The sequence below is a fragment of the Mesoplodon mirus genome (genome assembly GCF_964341445.2).
Source record: "Mesoplodon mirus genome assembly, chromosome: 19".
Taxonomy (NCBI): domain Eukaryota; kingdom Metazoa; phylum Chordata; class Mammalia; order Artiodactyla; family Ziphiidae; genus Mesoplodon; species Mesoplodon mirus.
Window position 1 is genome coordinate 36,359,906 of NC_138995.1, and position 21,220 is coordinate 36,381,125.

The 21,220-nt window shown below is 33.9% G+C and overlaps 1 protein-coding gene across 6 annotated transcripts in view; it reads right to left on the reverse strand.

The window, feature by feature from the left end:
• The window catches only part of PHKB (phosphorylase kinase regulatory subunit beta), a 202,563-nt gene that overhangs the window by 128,510 nt on the left and 52,833 nt on the right, over positions 1-21,220 (reverse strand). For all 6 annotated transcript variants that reach the window (XM_082607431.1, XM_082607432.1, XM_082607427.1 and 3 more), the window contains 4 exons: positions 17,944-18,043; positions 12,902-13,009; positions 10,539-10,619; positions 1,729-1,844 (listed from right to left, as the gene is read on the reverse strand). In XM_082607431.1, the coding sequence (XP_082463557.1) occupies positions 1,729-1,844; positions 10,539-10,619; positions 12,902-13,009; positions 17,944-18,043 (405 nt within the window). The remainder of the gene's footprint in view (positions 1-1,728; positions 1,845-10,538; positions 10,620-12,901; positions 13,010-17,943; positions 18,044-21,220) is intronic.

Genomic DNA, 21,220 nt, shown 5'->3' on the forward strand with positions numbered 1-21,220 from the left:
TAGTTTCAAAAGAGACCATTTTGGCAGCAGAGGTGACATATCTAAAATAGGCTTGTGGATATCTGAGCTAAGAAGCATTTGGGGAAAAAAAAGGTTTGAAGTTCTTTTAAGTGTTCTACCATGGAAAATTAGAAGATGAATGCTAAATGTATAAAACCCATCACCCAAAGCTAAATGGCAAACTTCATTTCCCATCCATTTGAATAAAACTGGCCTGCTACAATTGAGATTAATTTTGCATGGAAAAGGTAGCAAAGAACATCACTTAATAATCTTCGAGCCTTGAAATAAAATCCTTAATGATTCAATTTAAAGATAGCACAGTTACAGGAAAACATGTTGGAGCCTCTGTTTTTTTCACTAGGGACCTCTCAATACCCTCACTTTCTAGGGTTAATGGTAACTTTTACCCAAGGTTCTTTCTGAGTTTACTACAATTTTTATAAATAGGAAAAACCCTACTCCAAATATTTTATACTGAAAATAATGTCAGTGGGACCACACTGGCATATATTAAATATTTACTAAAAAGCAGAAAAGGAGCCTGATAAATCATAAATACTGAAAAGGTATATTTAAAAAATCACCTTTTCCAATCATATAAACTTTCTGTCTTGAATTTGACTGATAATCTGGAATGTTGAGAATTTATAACTGAAATATAATGTTATCTTCCTATTTTTAGTATTTGTCAGAATTTGTTTAATGTCTGAATTGCACTTTACCACAAACTATTTCTCTCCTTTACTGTCTTCCTTACATATTGCTATTATTCTACTCTGTATTATAAAAATGCCTCATACGAATCATAAAACTTATAGAAAAGTTTGTATGTTAGCTGTCCAGAGTTAAATGAAAAATCCTTTTTGTTTTGATCTTTGTTATTAAAATATTCTTAAATATGTGAGTATACTTATATTTCAGTGTTTACTTATGCCAGGTGTTCAAATGCTTTATATATACTAACTCAATCATTACAACAACTTTATAAAGTAGAGTACATTACTATCTCCATTTTATAAATCAGGAAACTGAGCCACTAGTGATCTGGAGCCAGTTTTTAGCTTACTAAATATCTTATATCAGCTTAATTTTTTGTGCGTAATTTGTCCTTCTATCCAAAAAAGTAGAGAGCCACAGATTCCTCTTAATCAGTGTTTCCTAAACTGTTTCTTCAAGTCTCAATAAAGAGACTAAACTGACCTATAGCTGATAATCTTTAGGTTCTTAAATCTTTTACTGCGAAATGGATAGGACTAATTGGGTTACATTTTTTAGTTAAACAAAATATAAAGGGTATGAGTATCTCTTGTTACAATAAAAATCATCTCTATAACACAAAAGGGAATTTTACATGCAATGCATACACAATTGCTGTTTGGCAATTTTAAGGTACTTGATCTTTCAAACAGTGTTATTTCAAAGAGGAAAAAGAAAATGACTTGGTTGAGCAGAAAGGCCAAGCCTTGGACTGGATACTGATATGCATGTACTGACACCTTGGGAAGCTGGGAAAGACACCCTGCTCTTTTCCTGCATCTGTTGATGGGCACTGAGAGCAGACTCTTCCTTTAATTTTAAGTGAATTTCATCTGAATCATATATAGAAAAAAAGGAAATGAAAATTACATAGAAACCAGAGTTCTAATCTAGTTCTTTGATTTTTGTTCATGCTCCACACATTTAAATTAAAACAAACAAACAAACACTCAGAAATCAGCAAATTACCTCGAATGCAGCTCTGTGCTGCCATTATTATATTTGCTTCCTCTTTCCCAGACACCAAAGTCAGGCACACGGTAAACTCTTTCCACACAAAATACAAGGTTCTGAATAAAAGAGACCTAAAAAAAAAGAGATGAAACATAAGGACACGTAAAATAACAGGACCTTTAGATATTGATAAGAACAATCAGATATTTGAAAATTTGGATTTGAAATTCAAAATGTATTTGCCTACCAACACTTTTTTAACATGCTGAAATTTTTGTGATTATTACATTACTATGAACACACTCTTATATCTGGTTTTTCTAATATAAAGCTTAAAGTGAGAACCTAATATAAACAGTACAGAAATAAAATTTAAATCCTGTCAATGTTCCAACTATAATTCTTCAGTGATGTATCTATCAACATTATTGTTCATGAGGGCTGTGCATCTTAAAAATTAAGAAAATATAAAGCACTGTTTTATACTAGATAATAATATTTGGAATCTAAAATGTCAAATGTTAAAGAAGTCTAACACTTTGGAGATAAAAAGGTATTTTTCAGTTCTAAAATGAGTCAGTCTCATGGTAGATCAACCTAGAGTCTTGAGTTTATTACTCATGGAATCTGATCCTCCTCCTGCCTTTTCTATAGCTATAGGTACCCATTTTTATACACTCAAAGCTTACAGTTGGAGATGGGCCCAACCAATAGGCCAGGAATCACAGCTTTCATGTAAAGATTTCAAACATTTGATTCAATTTATACTTTCAATAGTAACTATGGAAAGCAAAGATTACAGTCAGTTCTTACTTAATAAAAGTTTATTCATTTTAATAAAAACAATATCTTATGTGGGCTACTGGTCCTAATTACAGGGTTTTTAATTTAGTCATCATGTTTGGTTAATATTGCATACTGAATATGTGCATCTTGTCTACCCTTTGTCTCGCTATCCCTCTAAAGTGGCAATACATATTCCCTGACCTCCACCCTACACACCTAATTCATTTAATGTATATATTCTTAAGAATGACACATAATAACACTAAAAAAAAAAGGTAAAGTTCCACCAGTAGACTAGAAACTTTGAGAAATTATAGAAAAAGAGAAAGCAGTAGGAAAGAATTGGTTGAGAAATCAGAGCAGAGGAAAACACAGGCTCTTAAAATGATTCTTCCTTGTTCTCTAGGGTCTCTAGAAAGTCTCTAAGCCCAGAGTTAACAAATACATTGATCAAGAGTTGACCAGGAAGCAGTCTACATACGTTCTCTCACAAATGATGAATGGCTGAGGCAGTTGAATCCGTGACCTTTTCATTCTCAATCCCAACATAGAGGTATCTGCTCTCAGAGCCAAGAACAGCTCACACATTTCAATGAAGGAAAAAGCAATTAGGGTGTTGGGGCCTCACAGAAATATAACAGAGCATTCTAGGTTTTCATAAAACACAAACCTATCCTGTCACTTCTCCACCAAAGAGTGGAGCAGTACACACCTACAGTAAACTTTTTTTTACTTCAAATATTGGGGGCGGTCTTCCCAGCTTTCCCAATTTCTTGTTACCTATTTCCCTAAGGAAAACCTGTCCATATAAAAATCCCGGTGTAATTTCATAAAACCTGATGTCTTCAGCTTTTCCATGGTCTTTAGAGTTATTTAGATTCTATAAAACATACAGGAAATACTTAATACTTGTCAGGTCTCCAAGTTAAAAGATTTGAAACCATCTAAATCCTTCTTCCTCTTACGACAGACTTCTTAAGTATATAGTCCATATACTTGCTTCTTCCCCCTCTTAGGAGGACTTTAGGACCAGGGCTGGGCCCAAGTGAGGCAGTCCGCTCAGGCTGCATGAATGGTGTAACAGCTGGCCAAGAAGGCATTTTTGGCTAATAAGCCCCATAAGTAAAACTAAAATACCACTTACATTCCAGTTCCGCAAAAAAGGAGTTTAGAAATTGCCATTCCACTTCATCCTAACAAATTAAAAGCTTTTAAACTCTTCTTGGATCCACGAGAGAGGGGAGGACACAGAGCAAACTGCTGTCCCAAGACTGGAGAGACCCACAGGCAAAAACAGGCAGTTCTAGCTCCCTAGTGCATAGACTCATGAGCAGAAACCACCTAGGGAATCACTGCTGGGGTAGTAAAACCTGAACTGTAACTGACAAATTGCTAGAGGCTCACTTAAAAACTCTTGAAAGTTAAAAACTCCAGGGCGACCCAGTCATAACGGGGTCCCGACAATACTGTGAGATTTACCTCCAAGAGCTCTGCCAGGTTCCCACAGAAAATATCCTAGGAAAACCCCCTGTGGCTTCCAGCAAGGAGAAGGGAAAAGTAACCATATTGAAATACATTGAAACATTTTGTTTTTCTTAAGAGGGTCTCCCCTTAGCTGAAACTAGTTAATCAAAGCCAGACCTGCTGGGCTATTTTCAAAGCCTAACTGACTGGGGAAGGGAAATAACCAATTCCAGCCAGCTCTAACCTCCACAAGGGGAACAGAAATTTTCAATTCCAGCCTACCAGAGTCATCCTGTCCTACCTAAGGGGAGAGAAAAAAACTGAAAACACTTATGAAGTTCATAGCCCAGGGGCACAGGCTAACTAACAGACTGGGACATAACCGTAGGATTATAGAAGTCTATCTAAAAGACTGCCTGGGTCCATGAGCTGATCATGCCCTCTTTGAACCTTTCCTATAAAACTCCTCACTACCTCCTCCAGGTAGGTACACACAGTTTTGAGGGCATTAGACCGCTGTGGCCCCCTCTGCCTGGCAAAGCAATAAAGCTATTCTTTTCTACTTCACCCAATAAGTAAATACTGCCTAATCATAGCAAAATAATAGCAACAATGTATTGATAGCTGATTATGTGTGTTTATGACTATATCTTATGTGTGTATATGTTTATGTATGCTTATATATAAATAAAATAAATGACAGCAAAGATACAAGGAATAAGAGGAAGGAATTAGGATTATTTTGTTATTATAAAGTACTCACACTATGTGTGAAGTAGTATAGTGTTATTTGAAAGTGGACTTATTTGTTGTAAATGTATATTGCAAACTCCAGGGCAACAAGTAAAAAAAAGTAGGAAAAAAATGAAATGTAAATGATATGCTAAAAAAGGAGAGAAAACAGAATCATATAAAAAACTCAATTAGAGCAAAGGGAAAAAAAGAGTGGAAGACAAAAATAGACAAACTATAAGGGCAACAAATAGAAAACAGTAATCAATACAGCAGATAGTAATCCAACCATATCACTAATCACTTTGAATGTCAACATTCCAAATGCACCTATTAAAAGACAGAGATTGTTAGAGTGGATCAAAAACCATGACCTAACTATATGTTGTCTATAACAAACCCACTTTCACTATAAAGACACATATAGATTTCAAGTAAATAAATGGAGAAAAATATACTATGCAGACACTAGTCACCAGATGAGAAAGCTGAAATAGCTATTTAATTTCAAACAGAGCAGACTTCAAAGGAAGGAAAGTTATTAGGGATAAAGAAGGGCATTATATAATAATAAATGAGTTGATTCTCTAAGAAGACATAACAATCTTTAACATGTATATGCCTAACAACATCAAATTGTGAGGGAAAAAAGCAATAGAATTGGAAAGAGAAACAGATGAATTCTCTATCAGAGTTTAAGACTTCAACACCTCTCTATAAGAAACAGATCCAGCAAGCAGAAAATCAGTAAGGATATAGTTGAACTCAATGACAACATCAATCAACTGGATATAAAGGACATTCACAGACTATTTCACTGCAGAACAGCAGAATATATGTTCTTCTCAAGCTTACAGGGAACACTCACAAATACAGACCACATTCTGCGTCAAAACCACACCTTAACAAATGTAAAAACATATAAATCATACAATGTCTGCTCTCTGTCCACAAATGATTAAACTAGAAATCAATAACAGAAAGACAACTGGAAAATCCCCAAACATGAAGATTAAACAACATAATACTAATACTATATGGGTCAAAAAAAAATGAAATGAAACAGCTTTTCAAAATTTTAGGGATGCAGTGAAAGCAGTGTGAGAGGGAAATTTATAGCATTGAATGCATATATTAAAAAAGAAGATATCTAAAATCAATATTCTAAGTTTCTACTTTAGAAAACTAGAGAAAGAGCAAATTAAATCCGAAGTAAGAATAAGTAAAGAAATAATAAGAATTAGTACAGAAACCAATGAAATTGAAAACCAAGGAAATTAAGAAACAAAAATCAATGAAAGCGAAAGCTGGTTCTTTGAAAATAAAATAAATAAGCTTCTAGCTATGCTAACTAAGGAAAAAAGAGAGAGGACACAAATTACTATTAACATAAACAAAAGAGGGGACATCACTACATTTCCCATGGCAATTAAGAGTAAATAAAGGAATACGAAGAGTAACTCTACGTCCATAAATTTGATAACCCAGATGAAACAGACCAATTCCTTGACAGCCACAATAAAACAAAACCAACAACAAAAAAAAGAAAGATAATCTGAATAGACCTGTATCTATTAAAGAAATTGAATCAATAATTATGACCTTCCAAAACAGAAAGTATCAGTTCTAGATGGGTTCACTGGTGAATTATACCAAACATTTAAGGAAGAAATTTTTATCAATTCTCTACAATCTCCTTCAAAGGATAAAAGCAGAGGGAATACTTCCTAACCCATTCTGTGAGGCCAGCAATACCTTAACACCCAAACCAGACAAAGACATTATAAGAAAACTACAGACCAATATCTCTCATGAACATAGATATAAAAATCCTCAACAAAATATTTGCAAATTGTGCTTCCTTGGTGGCACCGTGGTTGAGAATCCACCTGCCAATGCAGGGGACACGGGTTCAAGCCCGGGTCTGGGAAGATCCCACATGCTGCAGAGCAACTAAGCCTGTGTGCCACAACTACTGAGCCTGCGCTCTAGAGCCCGCAAGCCACAACTACTGAGCCTATGTGCCCTAACTACTGAGCCCAGGCTCCACAACAAAAGAAGCCACCACAAGAAGAAGCCCGTGCACTGCAATGAAGAGTAGCCCCCGCTCACCACAACTAGAGAAAGCCCGCATGCAGCAACGAAGACCCTATGCAGCCAAAAATAAATAAATCTATAAAAATATATATTTGCAAATTGAATCCAAAAAAGTATAAAAAAGAATTATACCACACCAAGTAGAATTTATCTCAGGCATGCCAAGCTGATTCAACATTAGAAAATCTATTACTGTAATACATCACAACAAAAGACTAATAAAGAAAAATCACATGATCATTTCAACAGATGAAGAAAAATATTTGACAAAATCCAATACTGATTCATGATCAAAAACTCTTGGTAAACTAGGAATAGAGGGGAACTTTCTCAACTTGAAATGGACTATCTACAAAATATATACAACTAACATCATATTTAATGGTGAGAAACTCAATGCTTTCTCACTAAGATCAGGTACAAGGCAAGCATGTTCCTTCTTGCCACTCCTTTTCAAGATCATACTGGAAGTCCTTGCTAATTTAATGGGGCAAGGAAAGGAAATAAAAGGTAGTCAGATTGGGAAGGAAAACATGAAACTGTCTTTGGTGGCAGATGACATGATCATCTATGCAGAAAGTCCAAAACAATCAACAAAAAAACCCTGGAACTAATAACCAAATATAACAAGTTGCAGGATACAAGTTTAATATATAAAAGTCAATTACATTCCTATATATCAACAATGAGCAAGTGGAATGAAATGAAACAGGTATAAATCTAAGGAAATATATATAAGATCTATATGAGGAAAACTACAAAACTGATGAATGTCATCAAAGAAGGACTAAATAAATGGAGAGGTATTTCATGTTCGTGAACAGGAAGACTCAATGTTGTCAAGCTATCAGTTCTTCCCAAATTGATCTATATATTCAATACAATCCCAACCAAAGTACCAGCAATTTATTTTATGGATATTGACAAACTGATTCTAAAGTTTTTACAGAGAGGCAAAAGACCCAGAATAGTCAACCCAATTTTGAAGAAGAACTAAGTTGGAGATATCACACTACCCGATTTCAATATTTACTATAAAGCTATGGTATTCAACACAGTGTGGCACTGGCAAAAAAATAAACAAACAGATCAGAGGAACAGAAAAGAGAGCCCAGAAATAGAACCCCATAAGTATAGTCAACTGATTTTTAACAAAGGAACAAAGGTAAAACAATGGAGAAAAGACAGTCTCTTCAACAAATGGTGCTGGAAAAAATGGACATCCTCATTAAAACAAAAAAATGAATATAGAGACAGAACTTATATCCTTTACAAAAATTAACTCAAAATGGATCATTCACCTAAATGTAAAAGCAAAACTATAACTCCTAGAAGACAACACAGGAGAAAATCTAGATGACCTTGGGTATAGTGATGCCTTTTTAGATAAAACGTCAAGGAAACAATTTATGAAAGAAATAATTGATAATCTGGACTTCAATACAATTAAAACTTGTGCTCAGTGAAAAATAATGTCAAGAGATTGAGAAAACAAGCCACAGATTGGGAGAAAGTGTTTACAAAAGACAAACCTGATAAAGCACTGTTATCCAAAATATACAAAGAACACTTAAAGCTCAACAAAAGAAAACAATCTGACTAAAAAAATTAATTAACATTCTATGTTTGCAATGCATATTTACAATTCTCCGATTCTGGTATTCTAGCCCTTGAATACTTATAACCCATACCTTTGTTTTATACCCAATTATGAAATATATCCATTTGGATTTTCCATTAAACACCATGTTCTAAATTCTTCCACCATTTGTAAGTACTTCTGAATTCTGTTTTTCACCATAAGACCACTGGTTTTCTATGCTCTAGGTCTAGAAACACATCTGTGGCTACTGTGTCTTCTTTATCCCCCATATCATTCTGACACCAAGGTCTGCTGTTTTTCACATAATTTTTGTTGTCAGAAAGGTTCTGTGAATCTTGACAAAGTATCACAATTCTCATGTCTAACATTCAAACCCTCCATCATCTTCCCACCCTAAGCCTGCGTGCCTATATGTACTTCACAGTCTAACAGGAAGCATAGATTCCAATTGGGCTTGGTCTTGCTCACTTCAACTGAAACACTTTTCTATGAACCTTCCTTTAGACCCAGTTCAAATCTCCCCGACTTGGTGAAAACTCTGACTTCTTTCTCCTAACTCAAACTGCACTAGACCACAGTTCTTAATTTTTCTTTGTTTAATGTGTTTTTCCCCTCCACCTTTAATTAGTATTCAGGTCTACCATCTCTTATTTACAATATGAAAATCCCATAACCCTGAAACTCATTTTTTCTTAACTCATTTGTCAGCAAAACCCATAACTGACATCAGATTATCTGCCTTACTTATCGCACTTTATGTGAATATGCATATGTCAATGTAAAAATATTAAGGGGCTATGTATGTGGTTTTGCCCTAAACCCTGCTGGGGTTATAACATAAATAAGATATCTTATCACCTTTTCAAAACACACAGAAAATTTTGATATCTAAAACTTATTTGGTCCCAAAGGTTTCTTTTTTTTAAAAAAATAAATTTATTTATTTTTGGCTGCGTTGGGTCTTCATTGCTGCACACAGGCTCTCTCTACTTGCAGCGAGAAGGGGCTACTTTTTGTTGCGGTGCGTGGGCTTCTCATTGCAGTGGCTTCTCTTGTTGCGGAGCACAGGCTCTAGGTGCGCGTGCTTTAGTAGTTGCGACTCACAGGCTCTAGAGAGCAGGCTCAGTAGTTGTGGCACACAGGCTCAGTTGCTCTGTGGCATATGGGATCTTCCCGGACAGGGATTGAACCCAGGTCCCCTGCATTGGCAGGCGGATTCTTAACCACTGAGCCAGCAGGAAAGTCCTAATTTCTTCTTATCATTATTGTTTCTTTATTATTTAGCTACACTTCTAAATAGGTTTTACTTACGTGTATTAAAAAGGCACAACTGGATGAATGTATAAGATTATGAACTACTAGAGGGCAGGACTACATGTATGAATTTCACAGCATCCTCAGTGCAGTTCAGTGATGACTTTGGTGTTTAGTATATGATACAATTGTTCTCCTTGCATGGATCACAGGATAAAAATAATAAGTATATAATATACCTGCTCTTTGATGGAATTCTCATTGTATATACTATCTCAATAATGAAAGCTTTTTGCTCCAACTGTGGCCACATTTCAAAATGTGTTAGCACATGGGTCTGTCTGTGTGTTTGTTCAAGCATTATTGCCTATGAAAGAAATGTTTCTCAACTTTGTCATATAAATTATTTTCAAATTTCCTAATAAGAATAAGAAAATGGTACTTATCTTTTGGAAAGCATCAAGAACTCTACTGAGGTTGGACAAATAAAAGTAACAAAATATAGTAAACGTATTTTTTTACTTTTAAAAGGATGGGTTACAAAAAGCAATGATATGAAAGAAGACATAATAATTCTAAGAAAATCTGCAAATGCTATCTTATTTTCATTGTTACTAAAATTTCTCAGTTACAAGTTTTTATTTCAGATCACTTGAAATATAGCCTTCAGAGGAGTAAAGTTTTATAACCTGTTACATATTTTGTTCATTTTTAAAGTGCTTTGCATTGAAAATATAAAGACTTTTTGCCTGAGTATCAAAAATCTAGTATCTGGCTATATGAATTTAGTAATCCATTTTATACAACTAAAAATAAGTTTGAAAAAGTAAAAGAAGAAAGATATTCTTAGAGATGAAATTTACTACTAGAGAATTTGGGGAAATCATACCTCATCAGTGTTATAGATAATCTGGAGTCCTGAGGAAATCATTTCCACAAGGTAAAGGAGATAGAGTGACACTGCATTTATCTGAAAACAAACATTATAATAGGTTACAGGAAACAACAAAAATATTATCTTATGAAATTAAATGTAAAAGCTAAAATTACAAGTCTTTTGCTCTAGTAGCGGCATATAAAAACTATTTCCTTTCCTATGAAAAATAAAGGAGCTGTGGATTTAGTTCATAATAAAATCTCAGCTTTGTATGTAAAACTCTAAAATCCTCAAATTCATTGTGGTGGCTATTAACAGCTGATTAGGGACTATTTTTACAACATTTGCTTTCTAAGATTTATTTTTAAACTCTAGATCTAAGTACTTCTACTTTGAAACAGTTTTGCCCCACAGGCAGCTATGTAATGTCAATCCAACTCAAATGTATGTAAATGAAAAAACTGTTTGGCAATTAAGACATTAGGACTATGCCAGTACACCATAAACAACAGGCAGTGCATCTTGTATTCAGAGAATACAGAACTTATATAAGCAACTGCTGGAACACAGTAATCAATAATTTAAAATCTATTTATGAACAAATGAGTTTTTTCTCTTAGTTTATTAGTTTATTAAAGATAAACATTATATGATCTAAACAAAACAAAGAAAAAGACAATATTATGTCCACTTTAACCAAAAATAAAGATTCTCGTAGAATTCTGAATAGGATGTGTAAATTTTCTAGAGAAAACAAGCAGTGAAAGATAAATACTACAACATGGACAAACCTTGAAAACATTAAGCTAAATGAAAGAAATCAGTCACATAAGACCGTATGTTGTATGATTCCATTTATATGAAATGTACAAAATAGGCTTATTCACAGAGACAGAAAGTAGACTGGTAATTGCCTAGGGTTGGGGTCTTTGAAGGAGGTGGAGAGTGACTGCTAATAGGTACAGGATTTCTTTATGGGGTGATGGAGATGTTCTGAAACTGACTTGTGATGTTGGCTGCACAACTTTGTGAATATGTTAAAAACCACTGAGTTATATACTCAGAACACAGTAGGGAAGAGTTTCATCCCATTGCCAAGGTCACCCAGATATTTTCTTAGAGCACTGACACTGGCCTGTCAGAAATGACCTCAAAGAAATTTCATTACTATTGACAGCCACTTACAACAACACCTCAAAGAGCTCACTGCTCTGACTTTCAGGAGGCTTCTGTGAGAAAATAACAGTAAGTGGTAAATTGTACAGGGACTACCAAATAACAGGTTGGCCAGCATTTATTTGAAAGCTACCGTGTGCCAGGCACTGAGCTTAAATTCTGAGCTACAAAAATAAATAAGTCACTATCTTCTGAAAACCCTATGTCAATAGTAAACATATTTGTCAAAGCAAAAGGTACAGAAAGCCTAATTAGGTGATAATTACAAGGAGAAGGTTGAGCAGCTACATATTCATGTAACACTAAATCTCCAAGGAACAGGTTACAAATAAGTGTAAGAGTTTCTGCTGCCTAGAAATGGGGACACAACTTTCTGTGTTTGGAGGAGTCATACTAAAGTAATACATTTCAGATCTCTAGAGAGAGGAACTATACAAAGGAGATACTCTTATTTTAGTAAGGAATATATGAATAATAAGTATTCTATCCTAAAGACTGCAGAACCAAATGATGAACAGGAAGAAAATCCATTAAAGATAAACAGCATATATAATATGTGTATCCTAGAAACAAGGCAATAGGATGTCCTGCTAAAAGGAGTACACAGATGTGAGAGAAAAAGTGAAAACAAAACAAAGTCTTATGGTGTATTCTTAGCATATAACATTTATATACAAAATTTAATACAGTATGTAAGATAAAATTATAGACTCCAGAAATGCCTTTGGAATTACATTTTAGTGGTATGTTTTTAGCTTTATTGAAGGTTGATATATTAAAAAATGAACTGTCATGGAACAAAAACTTCTGATTTGCTGTTATATTACTGCTAATTGTCTTTTATTCCCTAGTTCCTAAATATCGAAATTCCTCTAAATTTGGTAATAAGAACAAGCTTTTGTCACTGAAAGAGCTGTAGGATTCCTTCTTCTAGATAGTAATAATATTATAATCTATCCACCTACCCTTTTTGCTTTTGGACCAAGAACTCAGTCAAATTTAACATTCAATCACAATACCTAATTCAGTCCTGGTGGGATTTCTTCATTTCATGGTTGATTTTTTTTTATTCATGGTTGATTTTCTACTACTGTTTTGAACAATTTATGAAATCTACTTTTTAAAAATTGTAAATAGCCTCAAATCTTCTATGATGTAGAGTATAAATGGAGAAGAAAATTGTAATCTTCTCTTTTTACCTGAAGATGACCATATTCCTCACAGGAGAGAATCTCATCTCCTGTATGTACGTTGAAAATAGAGTGAAGACATGTTGTCGGGCGTGGATCCTGCTTAAACTGCTGGACCTAGAATCAAATATAAAATTTGAATAATGCTACTAATTCACATTCTCATCCAAGATCAGAGATTATAAATCATTTTTCAAGACTTTTTTTTAATGGGGAAAGCAACAGCTTATAGACAGAGGATAGAAAAAAGCAGAAATGTTATTACTTTTTCTAAAGAAGCAAAACACAGACAACTCATAACTAGTAATTTAACAGTTAACACGATTGTTAAATAATTGATATATCACAAACATAGCAACTCAAGTGTAATAGGGAGCTTGTTAATGTAGTAGCATTGGCTTTTGTAATGTTTTGCATCCTATTTTAGAGTCAAATAACGGTTTACTCTGTGGGACAGGATTTCAGGGATTGTATCCCACTGTACTGCTATTTGGAAATGCTTACATGACACTCAAGGAAAGAGTGCTTCAGGCGACATTCTAATTCATTCTAATTTTCATTCTAATTTTCTTTCTCCAGGGATCACAAATTGTAACCCATGCTCTTGTCAACGTGTTTTCATTTCTTTTGCCACACATACTCTCATTACTAAGGCACCAATTCCAAGCGAATATAGGCCACACCTTTACTTATTAACTAAACAAAAAATTTAACCATTTTAGAATACTAAGTAATTACTAAATGACAAAAAGACAAACTCCAAGGACAAACAGATATTAATTCAATTTGGCAAACATTTACTGACCAGTTATATGCCAAGTATGCCAAGTACTAGTTCCTGGAAGTATGAGATGAATAGGAACAGAGAATGAATAGAATGACACATAGCTCTATGTAAGACAATGACTTTCTTCTCTCTTTGATGTTATCTGGGTATTCATGATCTTGTCTTGTTTCACTTGGCTAAGGAACCACATAGAACCATATTCTCTTCTCTACCTTCAAATTTCTTCTCCATCCTTAAAGTCTTATCTCAAAAAACCCCACAAAACCTTCTTTTATAAAGTCCTTTCTGAACCCCAACTAAAATTCCTTCCTCTGGACTCCTACATCAGGGTGCTTATCCCTCAGTTGTTTCTCCAGTCTTTTATTTTTATTAGTTGTCTGTATCTCCCACTATCTTACAAGCTTCTAGAAGTCACACTATCCAATATGGTAGCCACTAGCTACATGTGACTAATTAAATTAAATTACAATTATATAAAATTTAGAAATTCAGTTCTTCAGTTACACTGACCCCATATCAAGTATTCAACAGCCACATGTGACTAGTGACTTCTGTAACTGTTCAACACAGTAACAGAGAACATTTAGACCATCACAGAAAATTTATTTGACAGTACTGTGCTAGAGGGCTAACACACCTTTGCACCCCCAAGAGCCCTGCACAAACAAATAAGCTCTCCCTATGGTTGAAATCAACAAAAGTCAGGACCTATCAAAAGATAATCAGAAATGAGAGAGTGAGGGTAAAGGTAAGGATGTACACCCTCTATCTATGTAGTGACCAAGCTATCCAATGTTAACTCAGAGAAGGTGAGAAGGCTACCCCTTTCTCAGTATCTGAAACTGCTGGCAATAGTCTTAGACCAGCGGTCCCCAACCAGGGACTGGTTTCATGGAAGACAATTTTTCCACTGACCCACTGGTGGGGGGGTGGAGGGTTGATGGTTCAGGTGGTAATGAGACTGATGGGGAGCGGCAGATGAAGCTTCAATCGCTCGCCCACTGCTCACCTCCTACTGTACCGCCCAGTTCCTAACAGGCAGCAGACCAGTACCCATCCACGGGCCAGGGGCTGGGGACTCCTGTCTTAGACTACACAAATAGAAATCATTGTGGTCACTACTTTCACAGTACCATGACTATTATCTCAAAGTGTTGAACATTATTCTGGGCTCATAGACAAAAATGTGGTTAAATTAAAACAAAATACATTTTGCCCACTTGATAAGGATCTAGATGGATAAGGTTTTCTTAGTTTAATAAAGTGATTGCTGCAGTTGACAAGGCAGTGTTTGTCATTTGTCTTCAAGACACACAAGTACCCGGCATGAGAATTTATATTCATTCAATCACTGTGTCAGGGGAAAAGCAATTACTAAATGACTAAAGATGCTCAAGTGGGGAATTATATAATTATGCTTTGAGTCTTAAAGCTGTTAAAGACAAATAATTTAAAATTTCAGAAAAAAAAAAAGACCCAAACTCTATAAGCTTTGACAACTAATGGGGCATACTGTATGTAAAATATAGACAAAAAGTACTCTTGAAAGCAGTCAAACTCAAGAGGACATCAATTAGTATTGTATGATATCTGGCATTTGGCAAGTAAAAATAAAGAATAATTAAAGTAAAATTTTCTAGATTAAAAAAAATCTAGAATAATGTTTTTTCTTCTTGTATTTTATTTAGACTTTTCCTGAAAACTTTAATCATTGTGAATAAGCAGTTTATCATTCAGGAAAAGGTACTGAGTATGCTGTCATCCATTCTTAATTTATAGACTTAAAATATGCACTTAGGTGGGAAAAATCATCTCATAAGGGAATCCTGGAAAAATAAACTTTATAAAAGTTTAATGATTTCTCATGCATTAGAAACTACTTGGTAGCATTTTAAACAAATAAATTTTTGAAGGAGGTAGAGACAGCAACATTCATAGCCTATTATAAAGCAAATCCCTGCCCGCTGAACTACTAACTGCAGACTGAATCAATTTTGAAATCTGAATGCTTCTCCTTAAGAAGTGTTAATAAAGATAGGTATATGAACATTTAAAGGTAAAAAATAACCTAATGTTAATAAGTAGAAATTAATACAAGCAGCAAGCCAATAACAGAAATCAGATTGCCCTACATTCTTCAAATCAAGGAAAACTCTATTCACTCAAATTCATAATAAATTAAAATATCTCCTTTAGGTAGTATTATTAGAAAATATGTCAGGAAGCATGCTTTACAATGAGAAGCAACAAAAGTGGAGAGCCTTAGACTTTCGAAGTCATGATTTTACTTCAGAAGATGAGCCTTAAGGTCAAAGAGCACTTGAACACTACAAATATGTTTTACTTTAGTTTTAAGTGAAGGCCAAAAGATATAATTTCATATTTAAAAATATGGTAACTGGGGGTGGGGGTAGTGGGATGAATTGGGAGATTGGGATTGACATATATACACTAATATATATAAAATAGACAACTAGTAAGCACCTGCTGCATAAAAAAAATAAAATTCAAAAAATAAATAAATAAAATGCAATTAAAAAAATAAAAATATGGTAACAGTCTCTACTGCTATGGAGTCATTAAGGAAATGGTGAGCACCAATAAGAGGTGAAGGTATGGTGGGACGCACTGAGCTGGGTGCATGGTTCATTCCAACTGAGTCGTATATGGATTACAGTAATATCCTCCATGCTGACTCTAAAGGTTATGGGACTCAAGAAAGATTATAACAATGAAAATGTTTTAAAATTTGTAAAACCCTACATTTTGTAGTATGCAGAAATACCTAATCCTAATGTGACCTACACCTTCTTACAACTCACACTTATTTTAATGGTCTACCATCATACCTACATAAGGCAAAAAATGATAATCCTTTGTAATTTAAGGAATTCAAGACAGCTGAAGTCACATTCAAGTGTATTCAAAAGAAAACATAATTGTGAATACTGGTTAGGAAAGTTGAATAATATTTAGAAAAGGACATTAACAATTGGTTAAACAAGTCACAAAGAAAAAAATTTATATTACATCATTTTCTTCCTTTTGGTAAACAATTATAATTTAAGTGCGTCAGCCTGGTTAGCAAACATACGAAATTCATGGCTCTCACAATGTTTCCTTGAGAGAAAAGTTGAATTCATAGACATAAAGCATTCACGAAATGATAAATGTGAAATAAACAGTAAACTTCTCACATAAGAAAAAATAACTTAAATCACACTTACTTCAATCTATGACATACAAGTTTAATTCAAATATGTCAATATGACGTAATACTTTATTTCAAGCATTGAAAAACCTTTATAATAATGATTTGCAAAGTCAAATCTCAGTAGACAGATTACAGGTTTTTCATATATCTCTTATTATCAGCTGTGGATAAATTTACTTTCTCTGCAAACTAACATTGTTTAGTTGCCATTTTCTGGTGACAGAATATAAGTGTTTTTTTTTTTTTTCACTTTGACTTCAGATACAGGGCTTAAAAAAATGTGCTATCACAAAAACAATATAGTATTCATATGATAGAGATATACAAAACATGAAGTGATCAAAATTGCCTTCATTAATTACTGAAGTGCATCTTTGCTAATGAATCATCAAACCTGGGAGTGGTCTTGGGGAACCATGACACACTGAGGTAAATATTCAATATATGGATGCTTACTATATTAGGACCTGGAAACACAGAGGTGTAGGTAAGTAGGGGGAATATCACATTATATTTGTATAGAGCTTTACAGTTTAAAAAGTTTTATTATGCATATTATTTCTTTAATTTCCAAAATAACCCTATAAAGTTTGCTGTTTTCTAAGCCTATAATTCCTGCCCTCTTTACATGTAAATGAATGAAGTTATTATAGTCTTAAACTAAAGCTCACTTAAGCCAGAGAACTCACATGTCCAAAAGGAATTTTGATAAGGATTTTCTTAAGTAATACAATATTGGTTAGAATTATGGATATCGTGAGGTTCCTGAGAAACTGAGTATTTATCAAACAAACACCAGATGCAAAATACAAACAAATTCAAGCCCAGATAACAGTTCTCAATCAATCTCGCTTAAGGTATTTCTTCAATTTCAGTATTTCAAAACGCTGGACTGGGAAGGCAGAGCTGTTTTAACCCATCTAGACTGCCCTAGGACGTGGCTTTACCTTTTGAAAGTACATTCTTCTTCAGAAGATGCTATTGCTATATTGGTTAAATTAATGTCTCAGAATGATGTGAGAATTTCAGTGCACACTCTAGTGTTTTTACCTTATCGGCCTGACGCATATAGCAGTAGAGAATTCCTCTCATACATTTTATAGCGGAGTGCTCCAGCTCATGGGTCCTTCCCTTGTCATCATCAATGCGCCTGGGTGAGAGAGATAACTCATGAGACAAATTGAAAATGCATTTGAAAAGGAAGCAGAGCTTTTGATAATTAAGTATTTAACTATCTAGCTAGCTAATCCTATGTTCTGGCGACATCTACTAATTCTGTAACAGTGAAACTGCAATTTCCCAGCAGATGTAGAAATGCTGGGAAAAAAAAAATCCCATGATGAAACGCGCAAATTTCTCCTTCTTTTAAGGAAGTAAGCCAATTGCTTTAAAAATAGTATATAATATTTTCAACACTGACTTGGCTGAAACTTTAAAGGATATTTCTATATTGGAAAAATCCACCAAAAGATTTTTTAAATTCACTGTTACATAGTAGAGGCAATTTTAAATATCAATCCCTTTAGGTTATGCAATGGCCACTTGGATTCAAGGACGTGTAGATTAAGGTAGGCACATGTCTTCTTTGTTCTGCCATGTGTTTAATAATGCCAGGCCAGGCACTTCAGTCAGGAATGCCTTCAGCTAAAACATGCATCCAGTATGATACATGATGCATTTGGGGCATAAAGTTTTATATTCTTAGGTCTTAGTTTAAAAACAATTGACCACAGTTTACATCTCTTGCTTTTAAAAAGAAAAAAAAAACAGCTAACACCTAACTGTTAAACTAGGTTGAGATGTCCTTCTGTCTTTAAGTTCCTTTATTATTGATCAGTGGCCTTCAAAAAAGAGGAATGAGAGTTACCCACCAATGAAAAAAATAGAAGCAGTTTATTCATGGTTTTACTAAATCTTAACTAAAATATCTGGCCATCATCCTCACTTGATAAAAAACATCACTTGTCTCCTTATTTTAAAGTATACTATAATTACCTCCTCTTTCAATTACAGATCTCACATACCAGTAATGGAAACAAGGATGATCATTTTAACATAGGACAGTGAATGTCAGTAAAGAGTAAGTTATTTGTCATTAGAACATCATTCCTCCTTTCATATGCAGGCGATAAAGTAAAACTAGTATGATTCTGCTCGTGATCTATTTTCCCCCTGATGTCAGAGCCAAGTGTTAATAAAAGCAAATTATGGTGCGGATAACAGTGGACGGGGCACTGATAAATGAAGGAAACAGCACATCTGGAGTATAATGAGCTCAAAGAAATGTTCTGTATATAATTCCTACCTCACCTTAAAACAAAGAAATAATTCAGGAAAAAAAAAAGTCAAGCTTTTCTAAAATTGCCTTTAAAATAATTATCTGCCCCTAATTTCCACATACATTAAACCACGACTAAAATATTCCAGAATAATTCAGCTGCAATAAGGAATCCTATTTCAATGAAGCTTTCGTGTTTCTCCTTTGTTCTGCAAATAATAGTGGTAACCAGAAGAATATTTCTCTTCTGACTTAGAAAATAAAAGAACAGTTGCATTTGAGTAAAAACATTTAGGCAATTAGTATATATCTATTCCCTTTCCTAAGAGGTAAAATGAACCTAGTGATCCAAAATAACTCCTCTATTTTCTACAAGGAACTGGCAATATTCTACTCTCTTTAGCCAGCTCTGTGGATGCACATTCAAGTTTTAATATGACCTCAATAATACTTTTAATTTTAAAAAACAGATAAATAACTTTAAATTTAACTTTAGTCAATATATTGATCACAAGCTATGTGGAGATGTTGATCAGATATTTCTACCATATGAAGTCTTGAGTTTATATCTGAACCAGAATTCCATACTTATATAACTAGTGAAGAAACTAAACACTTGAATCCTATCATTGGTGCATTATTTCCACAGAGCCAAACTTCAAGGAAAAAAAAATAAGAATACTGTTTGGTCATGTGACTTGACTGTTTACTAGCACTAAGCTAGGGCCACCTGTTATATTCAGTTCCTAAAATAGCAATAAATCTGACAAGGGAGGGAACTGGCTAACTTCTTGCATGAAGGCATCCTCTCTCTCCCTTACTGCAAGGGAGTAGCTCCCAAGTACTGCAAGGTATCTTGTCTGCCTTGAGTTTTTTCTTTTTATTATTTTTTTTATTAGTTTCTGTTCTATAACAAAGTGAATCAGTCATACATATACATCTGTTCCCACATCCCTTCCCTCATGCATCTCCCTCCCTCCCACCCTCCCCATCCCGCCCCTCCAGGTGGTCACAAAGCACCGAGCTGATCTCCCTGTGCTCTGTGGCTGCTTCCCACTATCTATCTACCTTATGTTTGGTAGTGTATATATGTCCATGCCTCTCTTTCGCTTTGTCACAGCTTACCCTTCCCCCTCCCCATATGCCTTGAGTTTTTGTATTTCTAATATATGCACATTTAAACAGTCTGAAAGTACTTTTTCAAGTCAATACTCTTTTTAAAAAAATTACTTACTCTTCTCAAATATAAAAAGTAAACTGAATTCCATATTTAAACCCTAATTTAAAGTCATGTTTTTTTCTAGAAGTTATATTAGAAAGAACAAAAAATGTGAAAACCCTACATGATACTATTTAGTATGGCATAAAGTATAGGTTCAACTTTCTTTTAACAGATTTTGTATAATTGACTAGGTTCAGGAACAGTTTTAACCTAAACCATGTAAATCAATATAATTATTTATAAAATAATTATAATGGTTATAATTATATAAAATATAAAATTTTATTTATATTAATTATAATTATATTCACATACAATTATAATATAATATAATGTAATGTAATATAATTATACATAGTGTAATATAGATATAGTGTAATATAATTATAATTTTAAACAATGGCATATTCAGGACTACAACTTTATATGTAAATGGCATTTTAAAAAGTCAAACATTTTAGTAAGTATTTCTTCCCTCCTCTAAAATAAAACAAAATTATAAAGTGAAACTGTAATATTACATTTAAGGAAAACTATTTCAAAGTGTATTTTTGCAAATAAGTTACTTCATTGTCTCTTGACTTTATCCAATTATTTAATTAAATAGCATCAAATTATACTCCTAATGTATATGAAATATAAATGTGCATAAAATAATCCTTTTAAGTCCTCAGTACACATGCACACACAGGCAAATTCAAACAGAAGTGAGGTTTCAAGAGATTGTTGACGAGACTGATTGAAAACTAATACAATTAGAAAAATTAAATTACTTCCATTTTCAAAAATTAATAACTTTATATTATACATTCATTACCAATAAGAGA